At 33.8% G+C, this 27870-nt stretch overlaps 2 protein-coding genes across 4 annotated transcripts in view; one reads left to right on the forward strand and one right to left on the reverse strand.

Moving 5' to 3' along the window:
• Window positions 1–3179, reverse strand: part of LOC135117647 (uncharacterized) — a 72327-nt gene extending 69148 nt beyond the window's left edge. Inside the window, exons 1-3 of the mRNA XM_064037250.1 lie at window positions 2237–3179; window positions 1820–2038; window positions 1163–1409 (exon numbers count right to left, since the gene is read on the reverse strand). Of these exons, the coding sequence (XP_063893320.1) occupies window positions 1163–1409; window positions 1820–2038; window positions 2237–2275 (505 nt within the window). The 5' untranslated portion in view covers window positions 2276–3179. The remainder of the gene's footprint in view (window positions 1–1162; window positions 1410–1819; window positions 2039–2236) is intronic.
• The window catches only part of LOC110373722 (uncharacterized), a 190206-nt gene that overhangs the window by 99280 nt on the left and 63056 nt on the right, over window positions 1–27870 (forward strand). For 2 of the 3 annotated variants that reach the window (XM_021331066.3, XM_021331080.3), the window contains 2 exons: window positions 8931–8984; window positions 16324–16353. In XM_021331066.3, the coding sequence (XP_021186741.1) occupies window positions 8931–8984; window positions 16324–16353 (84 nt within the window). The remainder of the gene's footprint in view (window positions 1–8930; window positions 8985–16323; window positions 16354–27870) is intronic. The other variant, XM_021331073.3, reaches the window with a different exon arrangement.

Raw genomic sequence — 27870 nt, forward strand, 5'->3', positions numbered from 1 at the left:
GCACATACTCTGCAGCGTCAGGTCTATCTTCAATTGTTGGGTGGAATTTATTCAAAAGGGCACAAACAATTTTAAAATCATCCATAAGGTGTGTTGATGCTCTGTTAAAATATTCTTGTCGAAACAGTTTGTAGTCTCTTTTGATGCGACCATTTACAATTTCAACTACCCATCTACACATAGTCACACACCTAGACTTGTTTGCTTGGTCAGTGGTCAATTGAAATTCACCTTCCAATAATGACTCAGGCATGTATGTTTTATAATTATAGCTTTGGAGTTCAGGGATCACGTCTCTAAATCCCTATCCAATATAAAGACATCCCCTGTCTAAAAATGAGCGCATTGGACCACTTTCATTACGAAATAGATCACTCATGATTGTCGAGTCATTTTTGTTGCTTCATATGGTCCAATGCACTCTAAAATATATCCATCACAACATGTGATTAAAAGGGTTTAACCAAATTATTATATTTGTGTAGACTATATGTCTGTTTCTGATATTTGTAGTTACTACTACTCTGTACATAAACATATGTACCATCACATATGACAATAGCAGGTTTAGAATCTGGAGCCATGCTACTGTCTCCGAATAGACCTTCAGGAATAGTCCTGTTACGTGAGGCCACATTTTGTATATTAGTGTGATTAACTCCCAAATGCATTGGTACAAAATGTTCTTTTAAACATTCCCTAACAATGTTCATTTTTTTCTAATGTAGATCGTGGCAATTGAAAAGAGTTGCCAGTCTTTGGTTGCTGTCCCCTGTCCTAAGTTTAACAAGAAATGTGCTTAATGCAAGGCTAGGATTTCTAACCTTATTATGTAAAGTAGGAAGGCTATTTAATATTTCATTAAACTGCATCTCTGTAAGTCCCAGCCAATAATGGCGTAAATGTGCATCCATTGCTGCAATATTATTAAAATCTAAACTTCTTTGAGAAGCTCTTTCCAGTATGGAAAATATATCATCAACTTGAAAGCTAGTAAAGTCATTTAGGTTGGTAGTCAGTTCATCCCACTGATTGCTATATAAATGGTGATGACAGATTCTAGCATTTAAAGGTATATATATATTGTACTGCAATAACAACAGTTCCTTTATAGTCATAGGTACTAAAAGACGTTCATCATTATCACAGCCTACAAACATACAGTGACGAAGCTGCAGCAACTCGTTTATACTTTGTGAGTTAATCTTAGATTGAACTCGTAATGCTTGTTGTGGTTGAGATGTTGGAGCTGGCATTGGAGGTGGTTCAGGTATCTCGGGGTCTTCTAATGAAGATAGAGCTGCATCCATGACCCTTGCAGGTCTGTTTGAATCTTGAACCTCCAAACGTCTCGTCTCCCGAGTTGCTGCTAACCAGCAAGGAATGCACACTTTTTGTAAATGTGGAACCTAAAATGAAATAGTTGGTATTAGTGAATATCAGAATAGGTACCAAACCCTATATTGTTATTGTGCAAGCATATGAATAAAAATAGCATCAATTAGAAATAAACTATGCAGCATTTTTTCTGAAACATTATTTAGAAAATGTTAAACACAATTGCAGGGTATGAGATCTCAGGTTCAGTTCCAGGATTGGGTTTCTGGGTATTTCCATTAAGATTTCATGAGTAGTAACCAGAAGAGCCTGGAATACTGGGTTTGTGCCTGGTTGATTGCATGGTCTCACCGTTATTACTTAGAACATAACTGACAAAATGTATTGTGTACTGTTAGGTACACCTCTGCCTAATCGTCGTCACGCTTGTGATTGGGGATTATAGGCGTGATGATACAGAATGTTATTAAATAATACTCACCAGATGTGCTAAAGTCCATCTTAAAATCATGCTACGTTGTGGACAGTCTAACTCAACTCTGTGGGTTCTCCGACTTGCAACAGAGATACCACATCCATAACAAACATTTAAGTGACCATATGCAGGTGATATATCCTCGTGGGATCCAGTTATATTTGACAATATCCTTTCTTGCAACAGCAAATAACATTCAATACATAGGATATCATCTGACGTTACCTGGAAAAGATTATATTCTATACTATTCTATATTTATAACTGCTTAAACTTGTAAATACATAAACTCTCATAAAGAACTAAGTTTACAGTGCTAAGTTTACTCTAATCAAATGTTATTTTGAGTTTGCATAATGCATTTAACCACTATATTTATATTGTCCACAATAATTATTATTGTTTATGCACACGATAACTTACAGGTGTAGGCGTTGTCCAAGTTCGTAGAAGAACTGTCATTTGCTCGTTCAACTCCTCAACTGTATACCGGCGTAAATTAGACGCTAGTAAAGGGAACAGTTAATACAGCGTCGGTAAGACAGGCGGTGTGCCCGACTTCTGGCTGGGGTAGACATAGTTCTGACAAAAACAGTTCGGGAGTTCAATATCACACAAGGATTTCACTAAGAGTCAAATTGTTCTCCAAGAATAGCACTTTATCTCACAAAGAACAGCACAAACAAGAGTCAAGCACTTAGAGTCAATATCTCACAAAGAGGAGTCAATTATCTCACAAAACATAAAGTAAGTACGCGAGGAACTTATTAGCTCAACTCGGTGGTAGCAGAAAGGCACGTATCGTAAATAATAACTAAGTAAATACGGAATTCAAAACTCAACGTATTATACAAAGCAATCACGAACACACAACGAACGAACGTCAAAGTGATGTGACATGCGCAAGTAAATGTTGCCAGAGCAATTATATTTAATCATTAATAAATCGATTTAAGTTTTTAAATTACGTAAGGCTTTTATTTTAATTTAAAATCGCTCTTATCTTATCTATCTTATCTTATCTGTTCAACAATATAGACTTATCATGAATATAGTTAGAATAATAATTAAAAATAATTGTATTTTTTTATTTTTAATAACTGTTTTGTTTTGATATCGATTACTCTATTGATTAAAATACGTAATTTTCAATAGTTATTTGATATCTGGCAACTTTTTTTTGTTTACCAATCAAACGGATGTCGACGTAATGTTTAACTATTAATTAATTTTAACTTTATTCCCAGGGTGAAAGAAATTGTATAAAAAATAATTTGGAAACAAAAAAATAAACAATATTTTTAGGTTATTATTCCATTCAGGCACACGATACCACAAAAGGGACCTGCCCCGTGGCAATCTCCTTTCGAGTCCCTGCTAGATGCCCGCGCGCCCCTATAACACCCTTTTATCCGCCTTCACGTAGAACTGTTCTCGGGGCAAACTCTGCCATACCCCGACTTTGTAAATTGCTGAATAGCTGTTGCGACCTCGTTGACGTGTATGCGGATTCACTTGGCAAGCTCAATAAAGTCATAAAATCACTATATCGAGAACTAATTTAGCCAACTAGTGTAATGTGTAATGAGTAACTGAAGGTTTATACAAACTTATATCTCTTATATATTTAATATTCGTTTTTATATAATATATAAAAAAATATATGTTTATGTTATCGCACAATAAATCACCTCATGTGGTGCTTACCTATAAGTAATTGTGACACTAGATTAAGTATCTCATAAGTCTTAAACTTGTAAATTATAGTGTTAACAGTTGTTGGTGAGCCAATAAAATAAAATAAAATTGAATGATGGACTTAGACTAAAGAATGGTAGGAAAGTATTAGCAATACCTACGATCCGTACAGAACTTCACCAAAACACGCGACAGTGAACTAATCACATGACAGTACACAAACAATGGTGTGACCTCATGTTATGTATTATTGTCACTGACACTGCCTATATCTGTCGACCATAGAGGCTCGGGTCGTAGACACCATGCCTCTTGCATACAAATTGGTACGATTGACCTTAGCGTGTTTATGTTCCTATTGTACTTCCGATTGTTATTGAACTGTTGATCGATATCGATTAATATTTGGTGAGCGCAATGTGTAGAGGAGACAGGTGTTAAGATTTGATATGCGGAAGATGTGGTCGAAGGAATTGATAAAACGCAATGCTTACTCGTAAAACAGAAATCGTAGGTATTTGGTGGAGTAAGTTAAGTACCTATGAATCATTTGCAGTCACTCAAGAATGTGTAGTTTAAAGGTTGCACTGAATACTATCACTCTCTTTTGGTATACGAATACTTGTTCTACAGTAAACAACACTGTCCATAGTTCAAGAGAAGAAGTCTGAAAAGGTTTACGAAGATATTGATGATCAATAATATTGATGTGTAGTCAATATTTATTTAATGTAGTATTGTTATGTATTTTATGAATATTTACTACAAAAGTCCCAGTGTATGGATTGTTTTTGATAATCTGTCAATGCTACATCGAAGTTGTCATATGAACAAACACTACAATGCTTGATACAATATTTGCAAGAATGCGGACAGATAAGATTAACAGAAGAAAACAAGGATGGATAAAACAAATGTACTGAACGGATCTGATTAAGTATTTTTCTGACTGAAACTTTGATTTGGATACGTTTTTATGTACAATGAATTCGTTCGGACAATGAATTGAATAATTTTATTTTGTAACCTATTTTTGAACCACTATTACTACTCGAGTAATCATGCAGACTTTTTATAGAAACTCATTTGATTTTTTCTATTTGTTTGCAAACAATATAACCGGCTTCAACAATGTAGGTGTTAACGCTTTTGTATGTACGGTCAAGGACATTTTATATTATGTAACATGTTATAACAATTATTTTAATTGCAAATAAAAATCTTTGAAATATTACCGGCGCGCTAATTAGTTTGATTGCTATTGGTATTTTATTTATATGGTTGATTAAGTTTCGTTACAGCGATTTTTTTTTATTAAATGGTCTATGAACTTTTTGGTCAGGTGGTTCTAGAATTTTCGTTGCTGATTGTAATAATTTTAAGGATGGTATGTACTTACAACATAACTTCACTACTTACCTATTGCCGTAGTAGTTTGTTAAAATATTGTACTAAAATCAGCAGCATGAAAAAAATATTTCGAAGTTTATATTTAGAAGCTATCAATATACATTACCTACGTCATAATCCTATAAGCCTATAGCAATTACTATAATTGTATTCAAAACCACAACACTAGAGTATTAGTGTCTATTTTTATATAAAAACCACAAATCGAGTTCCGAACAATCAAGTCTGTCCACAGAAAAAAAAAAAACTGGCGGTTGTGCCTACAAGTAGTAGATCTACTGACCGATTTGTGGTTACGATATAATACCTACTACAAATGCTTTCGACGGGATGTTGTAGATGATACACTTATTTTTTTACAAGCAAAAAATAGATAGATAGGTATATAATTGAGCCTTTACTGGATCAAATAACTAACTACCTATTACAAAGAGTCTCAAACTGGGAAAGTTATGTTCGCTCTGTTAAAACGGAGATTTTCTGTATCCAATCTTCGTATAGAAAAATTTCGTGATTGAGGGATCAACTACACGGAAAAGAAGAGATAAAGAGATTGAATGTGCACCTATAGGATGGATACCAATTAATGCAGATTTTAATTTGCTTGCCTTAGACTTTGGGGAATGCCCATACCTTGCATCTGAGCCATATAACCTTGCTTTAGGACTTAGGTAATATAAAGCGCCTGACAGTTTTTGTATCACGCTTTTTGTACAAATTGTATTATATTAACGAGACCCTCGTCAAGTTTGGTATTTGATTACTCTCAAATAAATTGATGGAAAGTTTTGTATTTAATAATATCGGTTTAGATTGCTTGTAAGTGCATCCGTGTCCTAACTCCTGCCGCTTGAATAAGAAATGAGCAACAAAAAACAAAAACGTGTCCTAACAAATTGAGGAAGAAACGGTCTTGAATTATAAAGGAGTATAAGGACATGTTTTCGATAAAAGTTTATTAAATTCGCTAAAATGATCATTATTCGACAAATGATCTATCGCAGCTATAGAACCATAGAACCTTAACGAACTATAAATCACATATGTACTGGGAACACGGATAGGCAGTAATATATCTATGTCTTCTATCAGTTAATACACAATCAAGTACATAATCACCCAAGTAAACGAGTTGCAAATTATGTAAGTAAATCAATATCCTACTTTACTCATAATTGCAGTTTGAAAACTGATATCGGTCGTTCAATAGAATGAAGAAACTTTATCTAACTAGGTATGAGGGAATACCCATGTATTTAGATATTTACTGCTTAGATAAACGCGTCGGTCTTTATTATAAACTAAGTGGTGCAAGTGGATGCGCCTTCACGGAATTTTCTCAGTACCAACGCTGATATGCATAGTGAGTTGATTTTCCGTTATTTATTTGTTGTTATACAGATAGGTAGGGAAATACATTCTACCTATCTGCATATTCATCAAATTTCACTTTTAATTCCTACCTTGAATACCTCCAGTTTTGAAAAGATTAATTGAAAATTAAAATAGTAATAATCCCAAACGCCCTTAGTTAGATTCGAAGCCTACAAGAATTGTGGCTTTGTTCGAAAGAGTATTCATGGTTCTGGTACATAAGGGGCTCTAGTCGGAACAACGACGAGCTTTAGTCAGTAGCAGTCTGACTACAGTCTTCTCCGTCACCAAAAAAGATTCAGATCATAATCTGTTTTGTTAAAGACGACATAATTTAAGTAATTTGCTAAACGTAGCTAACGTAGCCACAAAAAAAAAACACTTGGACATAAGAAGTTGGAGTATCATACCTCTTCAGTTATTATTCGTTTAATCAAAAGTATAATTCATATTTTTTACGGATGCACGATAGGATATTTTTATTAACTTTTTGCAGAGGTCAAACAACTTTATAGTCATATTATAGAATCGCATACCAAGTGTTTGCACAGTATCATTTATCTTATCTGTCATAGGCAAGTACATATTTGATAGATGTTTGACGAAGTCATACAAAGTATTATTTTTTAATGTATAAACTAACGGTGTATACTTACCTATCTTTGTACTTTTATGGCACATGGTATCCACCTTTTCAAGTAACTGCTCAAGACATTGCTCTTTTGTTTTAAGGCTCTACTCTCTCTTTCTACTCTCCTGAAATGTCCTTTCCTGTTTTGTGGACATGTGTACCTCTAATAGATATAGATAAATATTCACAATATATCAATAGCAATTTTAAAAAAGGATAAACTAGATGAAGCTTCTTGACAGTGCTTAGAAACAGATGTGGAAATATACATAGGCAGAAAGCCGAACGTACTATATTTTCTTTTCCTTATCACCTGCACATAGTCAATCTTATCAAACACAATATCACAATCTGATAACAAGTATGCTATGCATGCCTATTGGGTGAAAGACTTAACTGCCTTTGCACCATTTGCATCCGTCATAATAAAAATGTGACAGATCGAACACGTTGCTATTATAATGGGTAAGTAATGAACTCACCTACCAAAAGCGCCAATGGTTAAATAATCAAATGCCATGAACTAGATAACAATACGTGTTAACATTGAAGTGGTAATCACAGCTTCAATTTGTCTAAACAGGCCCTAATACAAGGCCACAAAACCACTACAACACCATAAAGTAAATTAATCAAAAATGGAATCAAAACTAATGCATATTATACAGGTACCTAAATATAAACAACTTGTACTGGCAATGATATAAAATGACCAAATCGTCATCGACCGTGTCCCGTCGACACGCTTCAATCGCGGCCTTCTCTCTCAGGGGTTACGAGTTACGATCGACATTGCAAATTATGTAATTCAGATTGTAAACAAACCTAATTCAATGCAATATGACATCTATTATAGAGTGGCTGTTGTGCACGTGATTTTGTATATCAAATTATGGGCATTATTTTGATTGTGTTGGTCCCACATTGTGATAGCGTAATAAAGGTTGACCATCGCGTGAATAAGTGTCAAACATAATCATCCTTTAGAAAGACAATACCGTTACCCTTTCAGGGTGTCCTAGACTTAACGAATGAAGTATCTATCTTAATTATCTATCTCTAACCTTAGCTTAGACGTGAGCAATATCAGCATTTTTTCCCTTATTCCCTTATCCAATTCTTACAGGCAATGTGAAAAGTACACACAAAGCCTCTAATAATTCTAATAGATTTGATATTTGATACACGAAGAAAGACTACGCATCCACTACGCATAATTTGTTATAAACGCGCCCTCAAAGAATCATCATTATCTTTTACATCTAAGACTTTCCTCCAAAGAGACCTGTTCAGTAAGAACATACACTTCTTGCAAAAACTAAAATGGCTCTTATGGTCATCACAGCCATATTGCACCGTTAACTCAGTGAACATGGGCCTCGCAATGACCGCTACAATGATCATATGGGAAATTGCTGTAATTACGCTTGACAGGTGGATTGCTGACAGACCTAGTAGGTACCTACCTAGTATTACTGTCAGTAGTATTGGAGACATGACTGAGAATCTCTTGATAATAACCTAAAGCTGTTACAGCCTTTTTATTGTCCCACTGCTGCCTGCTGGGCACAGGCCTTCGCTCACGTAACCTAAAGCATGTCGATCTTACTGCATTAGATAGGTACATGCTCGGGGGTTTGAGATTCTCTAGTAAAAAGTGATCTTAAATCTCGACTATTCTCCACCAAAGTAATTTTTAAAAATTTTACTGACAACTTAGGTAGGTTACACTGAAACTCTAGAAAATGATCCTGACGAGATTTTAAAATAATTGATATAATCGATGTTTTTTTGCGCTCCAATCGTATAAAATATTTTATTTACTTACCGCCCAATAAATTGTTAGGTACAACTTGAAAACATTATCCCAGCATTGTTATAAATGTCATGGAAAAAATTCAAACTAGTTTCTTTCAATTGAAATAAAATATAAGTAACTCAAAGATTGAATGGAAAAATAAACTCGTAAATCGCAACCTACTTATGTTATCTTTTTTGTTACAGCAATGTCGGCCGATGGGTCGACCACGGACATCAATGCCCTGCTCAATGATACAGGTAAAATAACAATTTCATCATTAAAATTGCTTTTACTGCCATCTAGTAATATTAACCTACAACTGCCATAAAATGACAACAGTCAGTTTATGTACAAGTTCGTAGTTTATACAACAGATGGCGCTGTTCAACATATTTTATGTGCTGCATGACTTACCAAGCGGTTCGGTTTAGTTTTGATAGATGGCGCTGTAGTAAATATTGTACTTTGATACTAGCGCCACCTGTTGAAACTCCGAATTAACTTAGTTTTCTGTAGTACTCCATTACACCACCAGGTGGCATAAACTTAGTTAGTGTCTTATGCATCTACTAGATGTCGCACATGTACCTTAATAAAAGTATCTAAATTTTAATTTTCTTAATATTCTTAACTTAGATAACTTAATAAATAAAGATATGAAAGGACAATGCTCATGAAGTATGAGAAAAAAACCCAGGCCCGGCGCAAAAGAAATGTAACTCAAAATATAGGTAAAAATAAGTAATTAAATATTACATAGGGGGCATTATCGAAATCAGTGGCTATATGTGTGAAATTGCTATTCGAATTTTAACATCTGCGGTACATTGCTACTCGAGATTTTAGAGGTAACATAATGTATTAGTAAAAGGAACAGCAAACAGATACAGTTGTGGTTTAAGAGTGTACATAATGATATGTTTATGGCAACTTCTCCACTATTCTACCTACTTTTACAAGATAATAAGATGATAGAACTAAAACACGATATGAATGTACTTTTCATTTTAATAATAACGCTTAAAAGTCATCGATTCCTTATTTCTAACACGACATGATCCAAAAATGTTGCGGGATGCGCGAACTGTTCCTCATGTCTAGCCCACCCTAAGTAAGTAATGTGACGTGGGCGCTGCAGCCCAATGTCCTCCACCCATGAATACAGGAGCAGTAATATCCTGATATGCCATTCCTGCCATTTTCCCTCGTATAAAGAATTTAGGTGTAAAAGAACACTGCTAAAGTGAAGTTAACCCGGTTTGGACAAGGCTTGCGTCGCATCCCAAAGTCCCGAGCTGTACTTCGGTATTGATTTATCTTTTTGGAGAGGCTTATTACTTGCCATATTACTTGTTTGTTGTTTCAGATAGCACTTTAATTAAACTATAAGCCTCAGCTGCTCATGTTACCCCTTTAAAAATCAAATAGCAATTTCACACATATAGCCATTGATTTCGATGATGCCTCCTATGCAGTATTTCATTACTTATTATTACCTATAATTTGAGTTACTTTTCGTTTGCGCCGGGCCTGGGTTTTTTTTGAGCATTGTCCTTTTAATGTTGATTTATGGCTCGTGTCTTTAATAACTCGACAAGAAATTCTCATATATCATAATACCGGAAGGTTTTAAAATGAGAATTGATAGGCTATCTGTGATGAATGTGATGATAGTAATATAAGTTTAATTGAATTTTATAACGCGGAAACAATTATAGTGTGGCTATATATTGAGACAGATATCTAATACTTATTGTAAAAATCTTGATTATATTGCCTGCCTGTGGCCTTTCAGAAATTTCCTTGTTATAAAGTATTTATGAAGGGAATAAAAGTTAAGTCTCTGAATAAAAAAACATTTGATTGAATTTTATTGGAATTTTACTACGATTCTATTTACTAATCTATGCAGTCATTCACTATTGTAGAAGGCACCTATTCAATTTCCATTCATCAGTCCCATTTAATTTTATGTCACAATGCGTCATACCTTTATGGTGGAAATTAGGTGGGTACTTACCCATTGTTGGTCCTTGTGAAATTCATGAATAACGTAGTTCGTCTTAATGGGAGCGCATGCGTCATCGCAATGTCGTCAGCTCCCATAACAGTTGACAATCTGTCTTTTTAACCAGTTATTGAAGTGTTAATCGATCCATTATAATAAATCACAGCTGCTGTACGCTTTACGTCAACGGAGATGACAACATCGGGTTTCCTGAAGGCGTTTTTTTCTTTAAGGTATCTACCATTGTATGTTGTAAGCACCTACCTAGTTTTCGCGGAAGCTTTTTTGTGCAACGATGAGCTATGGAAAAATACTCATCACTTTTGTCTTGCGGCTGACTTTTTTGAGGTCATTATAACCGCCACGCCACAGACAGTAATTTTATTCTTCTAAGAACCATCTAAATATGTCCAGATTTATATTGAGTATCATAAATATTATTTCGTAAACCGCAACTAAGCTGGTACCTACCTATAAACAAGCATTTTTGTTTGAAACAAGAACTCAACTCAACACTGATTTGGGTTGATGATAGCATAATAGGCATTTTGGGCTGTATTTAGGTATCTACCTTTGGTACTAAAAGGCCAGTCCGTGATTACCTTATTACTAATTTAGATAATAGGAAAAAAAACATTTTACGCCGCAAAAGTCTGTAGAAAGCGCAATAACCTTAAAAGTTCACCTCATTTTTAATAAAAAACTGTCCTCTTTATACTTTTATCAATGTGACTTAGATATTGTTCATTTCGGGTATCATTTTAACAGTAATGAGTCCCCAGCGTTCATTGAAAGGTCAGGATTGACGTATGAAGTAATTATTATCTTCGCTGATTAAGGAATAATGGGTTGAACTAAAAATAATACTTTGCGTGACATGATATGATTCATTAGTTTCTTTTATCTGCAAAAGGTTATGCAAGCTTACTGTATTTTTACTCATCAAGGTGGGAGGTTAATACTACAATATATATAACTTCAGGTTTTTTTTTACTGAAATACCTAGGCACCTACAAAATGGTTCACTTAATATAGGTATGTAAGTATCTACCTACCTAGTAGCGAAAACCGAGGGACTGCTGTTCAAATAATACTGTTTAGATCTAAATATAATCCAGGTATTTTGCAATAGAAACCACCTTATTATTCATTAAAATAATCAGGATTTTACAGTATCAAGCCTTTACGAGTGAAACGGTCAATGTCCTGAAAAATATATACAAACATAGCTATAGCATAACAACAAAATGCTAACTACATACTTCTAAATTACATTACCTAATGTAAAAGAATTTTTCTAAGATTCTACGGAATTCTTTATAGTAATAAATCACTCTTAATTAAACATATAACAAAGCTATGTTCAAACATACAAATAAAACAGTCTGTAAAAATAAGCTGAAAGTAAATATCAAATAATCTTTGAAGTATTTATTCTATGAAAATACTGTCTCTGAAAAACCCATAGGTAGGTACCTACTGATATGAGGTCTTTACACTTTTTACCTACTATGAAAAATTTCACAGCAGTGCATTGGCACCTAGGTACATAATATTAGGTATTTACATAGATGTGAAAATGTTAAGTAATCAAAAGTACTCGTGCAAAACAAATGCGTCGCGAATTTAAAATGACAAGCGACAAACGCCCACTATTAGCGACAAAAAATAAACCAATCAACGTAACGGTCATACGATTAATTGTTTTTAAAGTATCTGGTGTCTTCCAGGCTGTAAAGTTTCTAGAACAATACCAAGAAAAGTCTTGATAAGATGTAGGTAATATTTTTAACGCATTTTAAATCTGTCAACATAGAAGCAACAAATTCTAACTTGAAAACTATTTAGGTACTTACTTACGTAAAGTATCGTATTTTCACAATATTTTGATGTTTACAATCTGTGTAGAAACTGGATCAAAATAATATTATATCAGAGCATCGTACGATTTGATACTGACGTTATAAGTACTCAGTGGCAACAACTTATTGCCAATAACAAAAAGTATGTACCTACTCGGCCTAGACTGATAGCAATTTATTGTTTATCCGCGGGGGGGATGATAACAAACTAATTATAGTGCTTGACACACCTTAACCCTTGACGTGTTTATCAGACAGTTATCGACCGTGGAATACTCCATGCCCTCAGATGACATGATGGAGTCAGATAAATGAAATGCTCTGTGAAAATCCGCGACACATTTCATCATTCGTTGTTTAGGTACTGATTTCAGTATTTTCGTCTCAAATTGACGTAGTTAAAAATTATAAACAAATGTTGTTTTGACGGTTAGTGTTTCTTATCGATTACGAAAACCATTTTTAGACTTAATTAGGTACCTACCTATATCCAACTAAAAGCGGCGTAATTACATAACGAGTTTTCCATGAAGCTTCCAAGTCTTGTCCAACATATCCCTTATTGTACCTTAGTACTGATACTCCTAAGTAGAAGTGAGTTTAGCCTAGCTGGCCGTATGACGGAACGGCGCCGCTCTTATGTTACGTCTGCGACCACAAACAGCTACGTCAAAGGATTAAGTAAGTAGGTACGTATACCTGGAGATTAGATTACACTGAGTGCTGATCTGTATGCCGATACTGCAGAATATGGGCGTGGGCCACACACCCAAAGCCATTCAATTAGATGTGTTTACATCCGGCTATTATTTGGATTAGTTGAAACGGTCTCGCTGTCGGCAGTTTTGCTAAAACTGCTGGTGATATTTCTATGAATGGACATTTAAGTATACCTTTTAATATTTGCACAGGTCGTCGGATAGATGGTTAATATTATTATAATGTTATAACTAAAAAACAAAGCTTAAAGTTTTGAGAATGTTTAAGGCAAATGCTGACTTGAGATTTTCCACAGGAAAACTTTCATGAGCTAAGTGCAGCATAAAAAAAAATATTGACGTGCTGTTAACCAATGTCCGTACCTATTAGGTGGCTGGTTATAATTCTGCAATATTTCGGTATTCTTGCTTATACATAAAAAAACAGTGAATCTCTACATCTTAAAAACAACAATAAATAAAAAACAAATGCGCATCTTCAGAGGTAATTGTGTGCAGAGAGCAAATACACGGAAGTCTCTGAATGCCTGCTAAGATTGCATCTCGTGTCATAGATCCTATCTTACAATGCATCATTGTTTACCTACCTACAATAAGTGGTTTTTAGTAGCCACATCCCGTGTAGGTTTTATTTAGGGGCACTGTTTTAAAAATGCAGAGACTGTGTTCCTACTTAATTCAATGAATTAATAGTTTAATGAGATTGATGGAAACTGACTTTAAAAGCTTTGTTTTTGTTATATTAGAAGTACTTAAGTTTATTATGTTTTAAGTATGTTTTTACGCATTGTTTTGTAAAATAATATTTTCAATGCCGAGATCATGTACGTCACTGTAATCTAATACATTGGGAAGTGTATTTGCCTGATCTATCTGATCAGATATTGCGTTTGAATCATATTTTGTTAACATTATTTTTTATAAGGTACACTTCCGAAAATAAGACTGTCGACTACAAACAGTAGAACTGAAACCAAAAAGATAGACAAGTTTATTTTTTTTGAATTATTCTTTAATGTTATCCATTACGGTCATTGATGAATATATGTAGATTTATTCTTTTAATAAATATTCATCTTACTATTTTATAAAGAACATTATAATGTAACTTAAAATCGCTGAATAAAACTTTAATTAACATAAAAACTGAATTTCCCATTAAAGAATATATTGGAAAACCAGTCTTTACGATGACATAATTTTAAGAATATTCCATTGAAATAATAAGTTAACTGCCTACCAAATAACTCCTAAAAAGAGAATTATCTTTTACCTATTCTATTAAATAATGCTACAAATCCATAAAAAAAACATACTGAACTTGATTGCAAAAAATATTTAATAAAAACACCACCCGAGTGTGATAGTGACAGGTTTCTTAAATTGTTAAATATTTATAGGAAATATTTTAATTTATATTATCCAAGAATAAAATTCTTCTATGTTAATGTCACGGCACTGAAAAATGCGTTAATATTATTCTAAAGTATTATTAAATAATATTATAATACCTGTAGTAAAATTCTGATCCGTGTAAACTTGAGCAACTCACTGTTTTAAGTATTGTAAAACTTATTTACTGACATCGTTCTCCAAAGTTCCGATTTTAAAACCAAACAGCTTTATAGTTCCAGGTGTATCTTTGTTTATTCAAAGGGGAAAACCTTGTTTTATGAAAATCTGCCAAAAGAAAAGCGTGACAGTCAATAAACAAGTGAGGGTCGTCTTAGGGACTTCTCTTTTGTTTTGACGTTCGAAAATCGATTACATTGGATGATTTAACAGCCTTATTTTAATAAAAAATTTTGAGTTTGAGTTCAATTGTAAATATGCTCCACTTAAAACCTTTTTCTTTTGTTTACAAACATAACGCTCTTATGCTGTTTCATTATCGTGTTCTTATTTGGGTTTGACATTAAAACACACTGCAGTATCAGTTGTTTTCTAAGGCCAAAAGTCGTAAAATTTTCATTTTTGGTACACAAAAATGTAGATTCATATTCGCGTTTCTATGACACATACCCGGATACGTAGGTCGGTACGGTAGGTCAATATTCTTATAAACCTACTCCTAATGTATGGAAGACAATGCTTTTAATTTGAAGAATTTTTATAATTCAGAGAGCTATTGATCTGTATCCAAAATGTTTTATCAATATAAATTAAAACTTTGAAATCTACCTGCATATTTTATGGAGAATAAATATATAATTAGAACTATAAAAGAACTTAAATATTTGGTTTAAATAATACGGCCTTAGTCGAAAACCGGAATGAAACGAATTGTTTTTTTCCTTACCCGGAATTCCTAGCACATGGAAAAATGTGGAGACGACGACTTATGCATACAGTACATTGTCGATGCGTCGCGACGCCGTAATTTTCCTGTTACGTTTACTAATGATTCCATGTATTGGAAGAAAAAAAAATGTATCACCATAATTGTTGTACAGTATTATTTTTCCCGCCTTTTCTATGAAAGTATGGTCATTATTTGTAATTACAGCAAATGGGAAAATAGTCGCTGAAGAAATGTTGCATTTTATGTTATTTTCTTACTTAGATACATAGGTACTCTTAGGTAAGCCTAGACCAAAATAAGTTAGAGGTCCTATTATTTCTTTGATACATCGGTGATTTTATTTTTCTACATAAAACGTTTTGACAGTAAAAGAATTGGGTTGAGAAATTGTAGACAGTGGTGACTAATTAATAGTTGTAATAATACCAACCATACCTACCTAAATGTTATATTCTTGCTAACAACAAAATAAAATGCACCATTGCAATTCGTTTTTGTTTTAAGTTGTCCCTTGCACTAAAAATAATTCCCATATTCCATTTATAACTTCCATATTATTTCATTTGTTTGTTTTTTAACGTCGTCCTTATATAAAGTGCTACAAAATATGAGGATTAAAAAAAATATATGATTTTATTTATTTTGTGTGATGCACGCATTATCATTTTACATTTTTTTCACGCATTTTATTTTTTTCTATTTCAGAATCAGATCTCACGAGTCTATCGCATGTTGGTGAGTACCCTTCATTTTGATTTATTTTGTTTCATTAGTTTTTGTTTTTCAATTCATCAAATTGATGGTAATTGGTATTTGGTAATTAGATAGGTATTCAATCGTTTTTTGTGATTGAAAAACTAATGAACGTCAAGTGCAAGTAAAAACAATGTTTTTGTGGACTCTTCTTCTGCTGCAAAAAAAACTGATTTGTAGAAACAACATGCAGTGAACGTTTTAATTTATCTAGGACAGCTATACTTTGAAATAAAATGTATGTCAATCGGCCACCTTTGTACTTGCAATAAACAGTCACTTCTATATTAGTAACTGAGCTGATTGACAGCACGACATCATAATATAACCCCTCAAATAGGATGTTTTGGATAAACCATTGCCACGAGGCGCGAAAACCAAAATAAACATCTATTCTTACGTGGCCACAACTCCTACGTGTTGAGAACCGGAATCATTTGGAATTTGCTTATCCATCGCTGCAAATGTGAAGAAGTAACGACCTTTGAAAGTGTCATGGCCGGCAATGGACAGAATTTTGAAATTGGCCATCATAAAATTTCTCATTTCGTCTTTTTAGGGATAGGAGAAGGTTACATAATGATTGATGTTAGGTAACATTGTCATTCACATTGCATTGAAGTATTTATGAGTCCACATGCGAGGTTAACGATGTTCATTTCCATTCTTGTTACATTCATTAAAAGTAGCTGTAGTGAAACGCGATCTAACAGATACATAAGAAAGAATAGAAGGCATTAGACTATCTACTTATATGTTTATCGATGCAGTTATTTATTTTATTTTAACAAGGTAGTACAACTACACTTATTTGTATTGCCTTCCGACATACTCAGACAGAGTTTCAGTCATTCTTGCAATAGTCGAACCATACTTCCTTGAAGTAAAGTACGCATTTCATAAATGCCATGATCAACGATTCCTTAGATCAAAGATGCCTTAGTTGCAATCGTGTTATTGAAGTATTATCCTTAATTTGATACAGTTAGAGTGCATATTATATTGTATAGATCTGAAGAATGAACGTCGAAGTGGATTCGAAGGTTTGCGTTACCACGCAAATGAATCCTTGATTATGTATGTGGTCTTATATTGATACTGGAACTGGATCCATTATAAGCTAAATGCTGACTAATTTATTAGGCTATATTCATGTCGTGAGTAAAGTCAAATAGGATAAGATTTCGATGAAATATCAGGCGTATTTAACATTGATGCAATCACGAGTCAGTTTTGATCATAAAGACGTCACATTCGATACAGCATGGTTACAGTTTGATGGCCTATTCGTCTCAATAAATCGCCCATCAAAAGACGAAGGGCAGTTGCACACATTACATATAACAGCAATATTATTGACTAACAGACAAACACGAATTGTTCGATATATGATAAACTGGGGCTCACAGTGGCCTTATTGTGGGAGCATGCGTTTCAATTAAGGCTCATAACAGTAATTGGTGTCAACATTCGGTACTAACGTACAGTTCCTTCAATGTTGATATAGTTTATTCTATTAAACGTTCATTTACACAATTTAGTTGTGGCGGAATTTGTATTTGTCGGCCTTTTGTACACAGAACATTGGGTTTCCTGGTAATGAATTGCGTAGGGCGTTTAATTTAAGTGGTTCTCCAGTGGGCCTGTTAATGAAGATTTGTTACGATCAAATCGCATTGGTGTCACGTTTCTCTTGTGTAAATTGTTTTCGGAAAACCAGTATCTTTAGTTTAGTACCTATATTTATTATCCTTGTATTCGTTAAACTTGCCCACCTGAATTTGAGGGTCAATCAGTTCACAAAATTGTAGCAAAATAATATTTTTCCTAGAAAATGTCAAATGCAGTAAGTTCTGACGTGAAAACTCGTTAAAATTCTCAGACATTTTGGCATTTACCCAATTATTGCCATTAATACGGTTATAAATGCAGTACAAGACCACCTTATTACTTTTCAAGCAGTAATGTTATTTGCAGCTTCCTCATCCTGCTCGGTTTGACTCTCTATTAGTAATCTATGATTGTAATTTCCGTAAACAGTTTTGTCGGAGTAATGTATCAAAGATTCGAACTGAGGTTTATAGTTAGTTGGGGAAGTAAATACTGATGCTGGCAAAGCTCCAAACATCATGACAGCCCAGACAAAGGTAGCTGTACCTAATTGTTCATCCAGTACGCATACAAAGAAAGTGCATGCATTTGCAAACCTAGTGTCTTAAAATAAAGGGGTCTGGAGTACGCTGTCTTACGCAGATACGCGCAACGAGCTTGCGTACGCAAATGCAAAGTCGTATTGAAACCGTTGATCTTAATTTAGTTTTATAGTAAACGTGTTTTCCTTAGGAACATTCTAGAAACTAGGTAATTTGCGACAATTTATTCGTGTCGCTAGGAAGTGTGAAATAACAATAGTAGAAGCTTTTATTATAATTTCCCGAATGAGTTACAGCCAACGAAACTTATGTTAATAGAATTACCACTATTAATATTGGTTATTTTAAATTGGCTCATTAAATAAAGCATGAATCCAAGTCGTGATGGCCATAGTACGCTAACAAAATGAATTTCCTTTAAGCTCATGAATATGTATTTTGTTTGATACTTCTCACATATATTTAAATTTTCTTCACGTCTTAGGTGTTTACGTGGTCTCCGCTTTGAGTTCGTTTCCCTTGTTATTATAATTGCTTGTACTAATTTATGTGGTGGGTACAAAACGAAAGAGAACAATAAAGGCAGTCACATTGTCAGTCACATGTATGCACCATTCATTTAGACAGACAACAATTCTCAGACTGTTTAATTGGCCACTTATATGGCTACGTTTAGAGTCACGGATGAAAGAAACTCTAGAAATAATATTGTATTTGATCGTAAATCAATATTATATCTCGTAAACTTACCTTCTTTACCTACGTAGCTCTTCAACGTAAAATTTTATTGACGTAAGCATATTTTCATTCGGAACTGAATACAAGTTAAAGTTTTATTTGTAGTATTGTATCTTTTTTTAACGTGTTTTTTGATACCGTGATATAAATTTGACTATTTGTATAGACATAAAATAAAAGTAAACAGTGACCAGCGTGGGCCACTGCAACTGACGCAAGTTTCTGCTCGACTTGCGACAGACCATAAAGCAATCATTGTTAACAAAATGCTGATGATAAAAAGGTCGTTGATAAATCATTCAGCAACAATTGCCCCGCGAGCAATCACTTGCTATCAAGATCTTTACGAAAACCATTATTTACATTGCTTCATTGTCTAAAATAGTACCTATTTATGAAAATAACATGAATTAGATTACGAGGTAGAGGAAGCGAGCCATATATTCTCAATGTTTGTTTTCAATTTTAACCTTAATATACTCAGGTACTGACATTATGCATCTGGTTATAAGTACCGGCATACTAAATTAAAATTCTATCAAAAAATGGTAAACAAAAAACAGGAAAATTATCTCGAAAACGTATAAACAGATGGCGTGTTCCTGCGGTTTCCAGACACAATTCACTAGAAAGAACTACATAAATGTGTTTTCAATACGACTATTTATAATTTTAAAGACGCAGTATATTGTAGCTCTGAAACTGTCCAGAGCATATCAAGTGAACAATTAAACGTTGTTTGATTATTTTCGCAAGACGAAAAAAGATCTTACGATCTACGCAGCGATATTCCAGTGAAGAATTTTACTAGCGAATAATTTGTAGAAAACTCTATCTTAGAATTTACAGCCGCAGCCGATAATAACAACAACCCATGTTCAAGGAATCAACTTTTACGGCTCACCTGTATTTTGTAGCCAGAAATTTTCTTGCTACTGTTATCAAGCTACTGATAAACGGATTCGGGTTTCCCTAACGCAATGTTTGCTTGAGGTATTTCAATGTAAATAATAATGTCATCATCGTTATAAATATCTGCCTTAAATTGTCTACTGTGTAACGTAGGTCTCTCCCGTACGTACAACGTCATTGATACGCCCGACTCTGTACGTCTTGTATATTCCCGGGAAACGGGACTACACAATCTGTGTCTTTAATTTTTTTCCAATGTCACAGAGTTTGTTTGTAGAATATATCCCCAAAACCAATACCTATTGAGGATTTGTAAAGTCCCAGATCTTCACATTGTTGGTTCATTTTGTTCGAACTTCGAAACTTTGAAGTTCTTAACGATCATGAAAACAAATGAAGATACGTAGTCGATAGAAATAGGCAACCATTCAATTAAAATCATTAGGTAGTAACAGGAATGGGCGTAGTCTTGTTATAAATAGTTATAAGCTCAGCTGTCACTTGATAAGGCTTAGATGTCTCTTATCTTAAAGGCCAAAGCAGTTTACATAATTTAGAATAACACTCACTAGCTCATTGAATTACAATGATATTTACTGCCCCTGGAGTATGTTGTTAGATTACTGCAATGATAATTTTGACATTTACATTTAGTATGTAACTGATGTAATGGACAATTAATTGCAACATGGTTCTATTATTGGACATAATAATATCATAAACCTTTGTTTTTAGTAACAGATTCATTGTAAAAAACAATAGAGCTGCGATAAACGTTTGTTTAACACACATTTGTACTAGTAGTCAATAAAACCGTTATTTATAGAGAACTGATATTATTTGTAAGTACAAACTGATGTTATACTAGTTAAAAAATAATAATTTATGTAAGCTATAGACTCATTGCATATAATATATGGAATGGAATAGGTCGTACAACTGAAGTAAGTTTTGACATACTTAAAACTTATACATATATGTAGGTGTGCTTCCTGGGAGTACGTGGCTGTTTTTCAAGAGTATTATCACGATATGCTTACTGTAATTCCAATTTTCCTCCCTCACTACCTAATGCTCAAATTTTCAAACTTTTCAAACGTTATTGCGACAATTCTGATAACAATGAAAGTGTGCCCACAATTATTTATGTATTGTAGGGCGTCTGTCAATCAATGAGTTTATTTGATATTCGAAACTCGACGTGCAGTGTTACGAAGGTCGTATTTTATTTGTCTAGGCGATATCCCGGTATATCTCCAAAGATAATTATTTTTATTTTTACACAAACTTTTAGTTTCTTAATTCCCAATACTCATTGATCTTTATATACCTTGCAATAAGGTTACTTTTGCAATATTTATTTGTTTCAGACTTGAGAAATTAAATTTGTTTTATTTGTATGGTGTATGGCCTGTCCTTGCTATGACACAACCGACCCACTGACCTGAATGTATGAAATTAAACAATTTTGATGCTTTTGTTAAGATATAGGACATGTTCGCTAATTTATAAAAGTCACGAAGTCGAGGGTTGGTGCTAACGTGACGGCAACGTTCACGTTTTTTTTTCAATTTTATATTTTTTTTACAAGCTGAATACACTGTTGTAGAATTAATTATACAACAAGATGCTCAAGGTTTTAATCGCCTTGATTACGGACTCAACACTCGTTTAAATCAAGCGCCGGCTAGACGCATAAGTGCGCACGTGCACATTAAAATGTAAAGATGACAGTGAACAGTTTCATGTGGTAATTTTCTTGCAATTAAAGCGGGAAAATTAGAAATTTTGCAGATGCCAGACGATTAGTCATCGGTGTTTATCTTGTTGAAGAGCAACGATTCCATGGACATGTGGAATAAATTATGAATATAATCTAATCTAGAACCACTTGTTATTGTTTATTTTGTATCGATAGGGGGATGAACCCAATGGCGTCTTGTTCACAACGCAGTTAGGACGAATATAGATCACGCAATAAATTATTTTGTTTATAACTAGATTATTATATTCATCTGCGAAAATTATCATCATCATCATCATCCTCCTGCCCTTATTTCAATTTTAATTGGGGTATCTACGAGAACTATAACAAGTAATAATGTAAAACCAGTTACATATTTGTTAGGTACCTACTAGAAATATATATCACTGCCATTGCATTATTAGGTAACAGGCCTAAGGATGCGGTAATACGTGCGTATATAATCTTAGCTTGAATAATTTCATGTTTTCAAATAACAATGACAGATGCTGAGTTATATAAGCTAAATCCATTTGACGTCCTGCTGCTTTTAGGTACACTTTCACGGTCGTAAGAAGATTAGCAATAATAGTTTTATTAGGCTCTCATACCCTGCCTACGCAAACCGCATTGCTGCACATTTCAATTACGGTGGAAATAGCTCAATGCAGTATGAATGTTTACTTCGAATTGTTCCCTACTGAAAATATCTTTCCTTGGCTTTCCAGACGCTGACGTTGGGTAAAGTCGTATTTCGATACTAAACAGTTTGATTGCAATTTGTTTTTTTTTTTTACTCGTAAACACCAAAAGATGAACAAGAAGCAGTTTTCTTCAGTTTTTCTCGTGAATTGGTTGACATTGATCGAAGCCCACATTACGTTATCACTGATTTATGTAGAAGGTTGAGATAAGAAAGTTAAAGGGAGTACTAGTAGTGGAATGTTTAGTCACTGAACATTCTTGTGTGAAATTAGAACGACGGAACGTAACAAGGTTACTTACTATGATGGATATGAGTATAAAACACTGAAGTGATAGTGTGATGGCAAACGTAAACAAATCATACTACTTGATCCATGATTCCTAAACAATTTTCGTATCGTGTGCCAATATTAACATGTTACAGTAACACACTGGCCGCAGTGCGCAGACGCATTAACATTATCAACAAACGGCTATTATGTTCTAGAACAACATTTCTGAGCTAAATCCCTGAGTGTGCAACACAATTGTAACAAGCTCACCTGAAATTACACAATTACGACGTAGTTGTAACATTGCTTGCCGCCAAGGCTACTGATTCAGCTGACCAGGAAGAGTAGCAGCGTTGAATACCGTTTTATTTATAGCAGTCGATGTCTCAGGGGGCGTGACTCTTGCGTCGTTTCAACGCAGGTGCAATATTTATGCAACAGGACCGCGATACGTCGATCAGGACTCAATCAATAAACGTGTTGCAATTATCATGTTTGCATTTCAAGTTTGTATCAGATATTATAAATAACATACAAACGAGAAAAACAGAGTTGCATGTTCCATCAGATGTTTTTGTTGTGGATCTGTCGGGTTGCAGCTTCAAGGCCAAACATGCGTGTTTATTATGCTCCGATACAGTGAATTAGCACTCTATATTATTTACCACCTGCACAATATGTAAACTTTACGATTCTCATTTGAGGGGATACGCTAGTGTGTTGTACAAAGGAAGTGCCTAACAACAGAACAATCAGTGAAAAATATGGTTGTTATTTTCTAAAGGCTATACTTTGTTATAGATGTATTGTTCGGTTCTTTTCCACACCCATCTGTGTCAAGATAATTTAAGATCCGTAGTACTGAGACTAATTTTGACAATTAGCTTTTGTTTCAAGCATGTTTCATCGTTACGTTCCACTAAAGTTTTATGTTCGCTACGGTTAATGCTTCAAAGGATTGACGTCATTAGTGTAAGTACGTCTATTTGTATTAGTATCGGTATCAATACTTAATGTGATAACTAATTTTAGCTCATTATTCATCTATTAAGTAAATCCTAGAAAACTCCATTCAAGGCTTTTGTGAAGTAATTTCGTTCTAAAAAGTGGCATTTAATACTTCGTTGGAGTATTTCTTTTGAGTAGATATTTCGATAATTCTCGATGTAAATACTTGTGATTACTAGGTAAATCGCTTTGAATATAATAGAGCTGGTTTTTAGACTGATTTACTATTAAATAGTAGGTAGTTTAAACGAATAATTTGTTAAATGTCTTTTACACGTAATATCTTACGTAATCTGACCTGAATGTCAAGAGTCCAATGCAATGTGTAATGATAACGTTTCTTGTACTTATGTATCTACCTATTAATGAACATAAAGGTAATGTCACTTAGGTATATAGAAGTAGGTACATATATATACGCGTCATTGCCATGTCAAGGAGAAGGTTACACAAATTGATAAAGCAATGAACTCACTATTTGTTTATCAACAATGCCAACACGATTAGATAATAAAACAAAATCTGTAACTTGTATGATAATGGAGTTTTCATGTTTTTTCCACTACACATTCATTGATAAGATTATTATATTATGTTGTAATGTTTATTCATAATTTCATGGAAATTAAGGAAAATTACGTTTCTAGTAAAATGTGATTGTTGTGTAAATGTTTTTGTTTTTACTGAATATAGGACGTCGGTTCTTTCAACTGCTATATATTTTTACTTTGTCCTTGTTTGTATAAGTTTTCTTTTTTTATTAGATGCTGCTGTTTAGTTTTATTTTTGTTAAGAGGATGCAGTTTATTTCTTGAAATAATAAAGGTTTTTAGTTCTTCTATGAGTAAAGTTCTACATACACTTATAAAAGGTTACAGGAAGCTTATAAACAAGGCTTTTCTTTTTGCTGCAGTCACACAAACCTACGGGTTAAACCTAACATTGATAAACCTTTAAACAATTCAGTCAGACATTGTTACTGAAACTTCATCCATTATCCTGCATTTGTAAACAATACATTTTAAAATTAGCTAGGGTACATTGTCCGCATACCTATGTCACACTTTTGTCAGTTTTAAATATATCGTCGTAGTAATGTTTATTTACTACGCATTTTGGATTGCACAATGTTATTTTAGCCACATTTTGTATTCATGATACTGATAATAAACCTGTCAGAAAGATCCAGATAAAATGTAATCAAATGCAAACAATCACTTCCGATCTCGATAGATATACAATTTTTTATACGAACATAAAAATAGGGTTCACGGTACATCATCCGTTTAGCCTTTTCCCAACTATATTAGGGTCGGCTTTCAGTCTGACTAGATGCAGCTAGAACGTCTGCCTATTGACCACCGCAACCTAGCTACCTCTTGGTAAGACTGGTTATCAGACTTTTCTGGCTTCTGATTGTTATTTCATTATGGATTTAATAAACAATACGCATCTATTCCTTAGTCGGCGTTAGGCATGTAAATACTATTTGTACCTATATTTATTTGATTTTCTTTTTTAAACAATAAGACGCGTTACAAGTTACATTATTACCAAACTGATGATTTCAGGTAACAGGTAATCAAAAACAAACTATAATGTGGGTTTTCTACGAAGTCCCTAATTGGTAAATTACCTCGTGGGTAGGTATATGGCATTCAACAAGAATACTTATCATAACATGACCTTTAATTAGAGAATAAACTTAGTATTCCTTAATTGTATGAAATCATCAATGTTTACTAGTTTTGTTGTTATTCTAGCGTTAAATTACCAACATATAGGTAAAACTATGATTGGGATCAAAATGTCAGATATTAGTGGTTTATCTTTTTTCTGATTTCAAACTCAAAATAAAACAAAGGCAATATTTTTTTATTGTACAGGAAGAACAACAATGGTATTTGTACATCATCTGCATTTTAATGGCTGTCGTTATATCTTCCGATATATTATTCTTTGTTTAACTGTTGGATTATGTCCATTGCATAACTAATAATGAAAACAAAGACAACTATTATAGAACTATAAAATACAACGTAGTTTCAAATGATTTGTTGATCGTTTAAATCTCAAAAATACAAATAGCATCATTTATAGTCGACATTTCATCGAGTATTTTGGTTTTGTCTTCTAGGAAAATGTAGTCTTGTACAAAAAGTAATTTAAAACTGTAGACTGTGACGTATGGTCCAACCAGCGTCGTCGGCGTGGGCGCAGTTTCGTCCAACACTGTCACAGCCGGTGGTCACGTGACGAGACGCAATTAGACGCAACGCACCTTCGTCATGTCATTGAACATATTTAAAACACAGTCACACCATTTTGACCCTTACGACTTAAGTCATAAGGCGAAAATTCTACACTTAATGACGCGACGAATTTGTCGTAGTAATTCAACTGCGCAATTCTCGTCGTAAACCCGGTATTTTGTATACCCAAGATTTGTGTAAGATTGAACAATGAGCAGTGACGTCTTTACAAGATCTTGAGGAGTTTCTTCGAATTTCGTAAACACTCTTTGTGACCGAATAATAAATAGCAGTATGTTCGAACAAGAAAATTTTCTTTCGGTGCATCTGCTTCGACCAATTTCTCAACACGCCAGTTTTCCGTCTCGAAACCATTTTCTTTATTATTTGATATATTGTTGTCCTACTTTTCCGAAAGATGGCACACACTACTTTTCTCAACGACCTATTATGAATTAGGGTATAGTCAAGATCAAACGTAGAAAATCAGGTTTCGTTTATTTTATCAATAAAGACATCGTTTGATGTAATAATTTTGCTCCAGTGAAAGTATAAGCGTTAAGATGATGCTTTCCATTTTGTTTATTATGAGCTAATCCTGAAACTTGTTTCGCTTTTAAATAATTTCACAAAATATTATAAATGGTAGGTTTTCGTGATTCTATTGATTTATTTTGAGTGATTTATTTTGATTGAATTACGTCTAGTTTAATCGGCATAAATCATCATCGTTTTTACCTCCATCAATCGTCTATGATTCATACTGAAAACTAATTAGTCTATTTAAACCGTAATGCGTAGTAATCAAAGTCTGCTACAAATTAGTTATAATTTATAACAGTGTAATAAACAGTAAATATTGTAGTAAAACATTAACATGTAGGTATATTCCGTAGATACATTTATTTGCAGCACGATACATTACTTCAAACGGATTAATTTCGTGACATTCGCTTTGAAGCCATTTGGTACCAAGGTTGGTGTCAAACGTTTGACAAATTGGACGTTACATGATTTTGGAATCAAATACTATACCTAAAGATAAGCTAACACTTCAACTGTAAATAAACAGTTTTTGTATTGATAATCTCTGTGATCGTGTCTTCTAGAATCATCTAACTGTTATTTGGATTGTTGTTATGTCATTTGAAAAACATAAATGTTTGTTTACGTGTGGAATTTTTGGAGTATTTTTATGTCACGGCTGAATTCCGCATGTCCTCACTATCTGTGGAGTATTCCACGGATCACGGATGATATTGACCTTACGCGTCAAAATTGGGACTTTGATACAACCTTTACGGTTTTATTTCATGGGAAGTAAATATATGTATATGGTTTTGGTCAAACCAATTTATATGGGAACCATTGCTTCAAGTTTAACGTCTCAAGACTTCCGCATAGTGCAAGCTATGTAACTTTAGGATGATATACCGAAAAACAAATAAAGTATAAATCCTTCAAAACATCCTTTTCATCTTGACAAATAAAAACCAATTAGACACCATTTTTTGCGACCACGAATTTGCGAGTAGTCTGCCAATTTAAATAAAAATAAATACAAAACAGTCTGTGTCCATCTCAGTCCAGTTAATTACCTCATAAAATGACGTCATGACTAATTACGCCGTACTGGCACAAAATACATAGGTACAGAAGTCAATCTACATACAAAGCGCGTTCGAGTCACGCAGACAAAGGTGTCTATGTGTGCG

The sequence above is a fragment of the Helicoverpa armigera genome, chromosome 12, assembly GCF_030705265.1.
Source record: "Helicoverpa armigera isolate CAAS_96S chromosome 12, ASM3070526v1, whole genome shotgun sequence".
Classification (NCBI taxonomy): Eukaryota; Metazoa; Arthropoda; class Insecta; order Lepidoptera; family Noctuidae; genus Helicoverpa; species Helicoverpa armigera.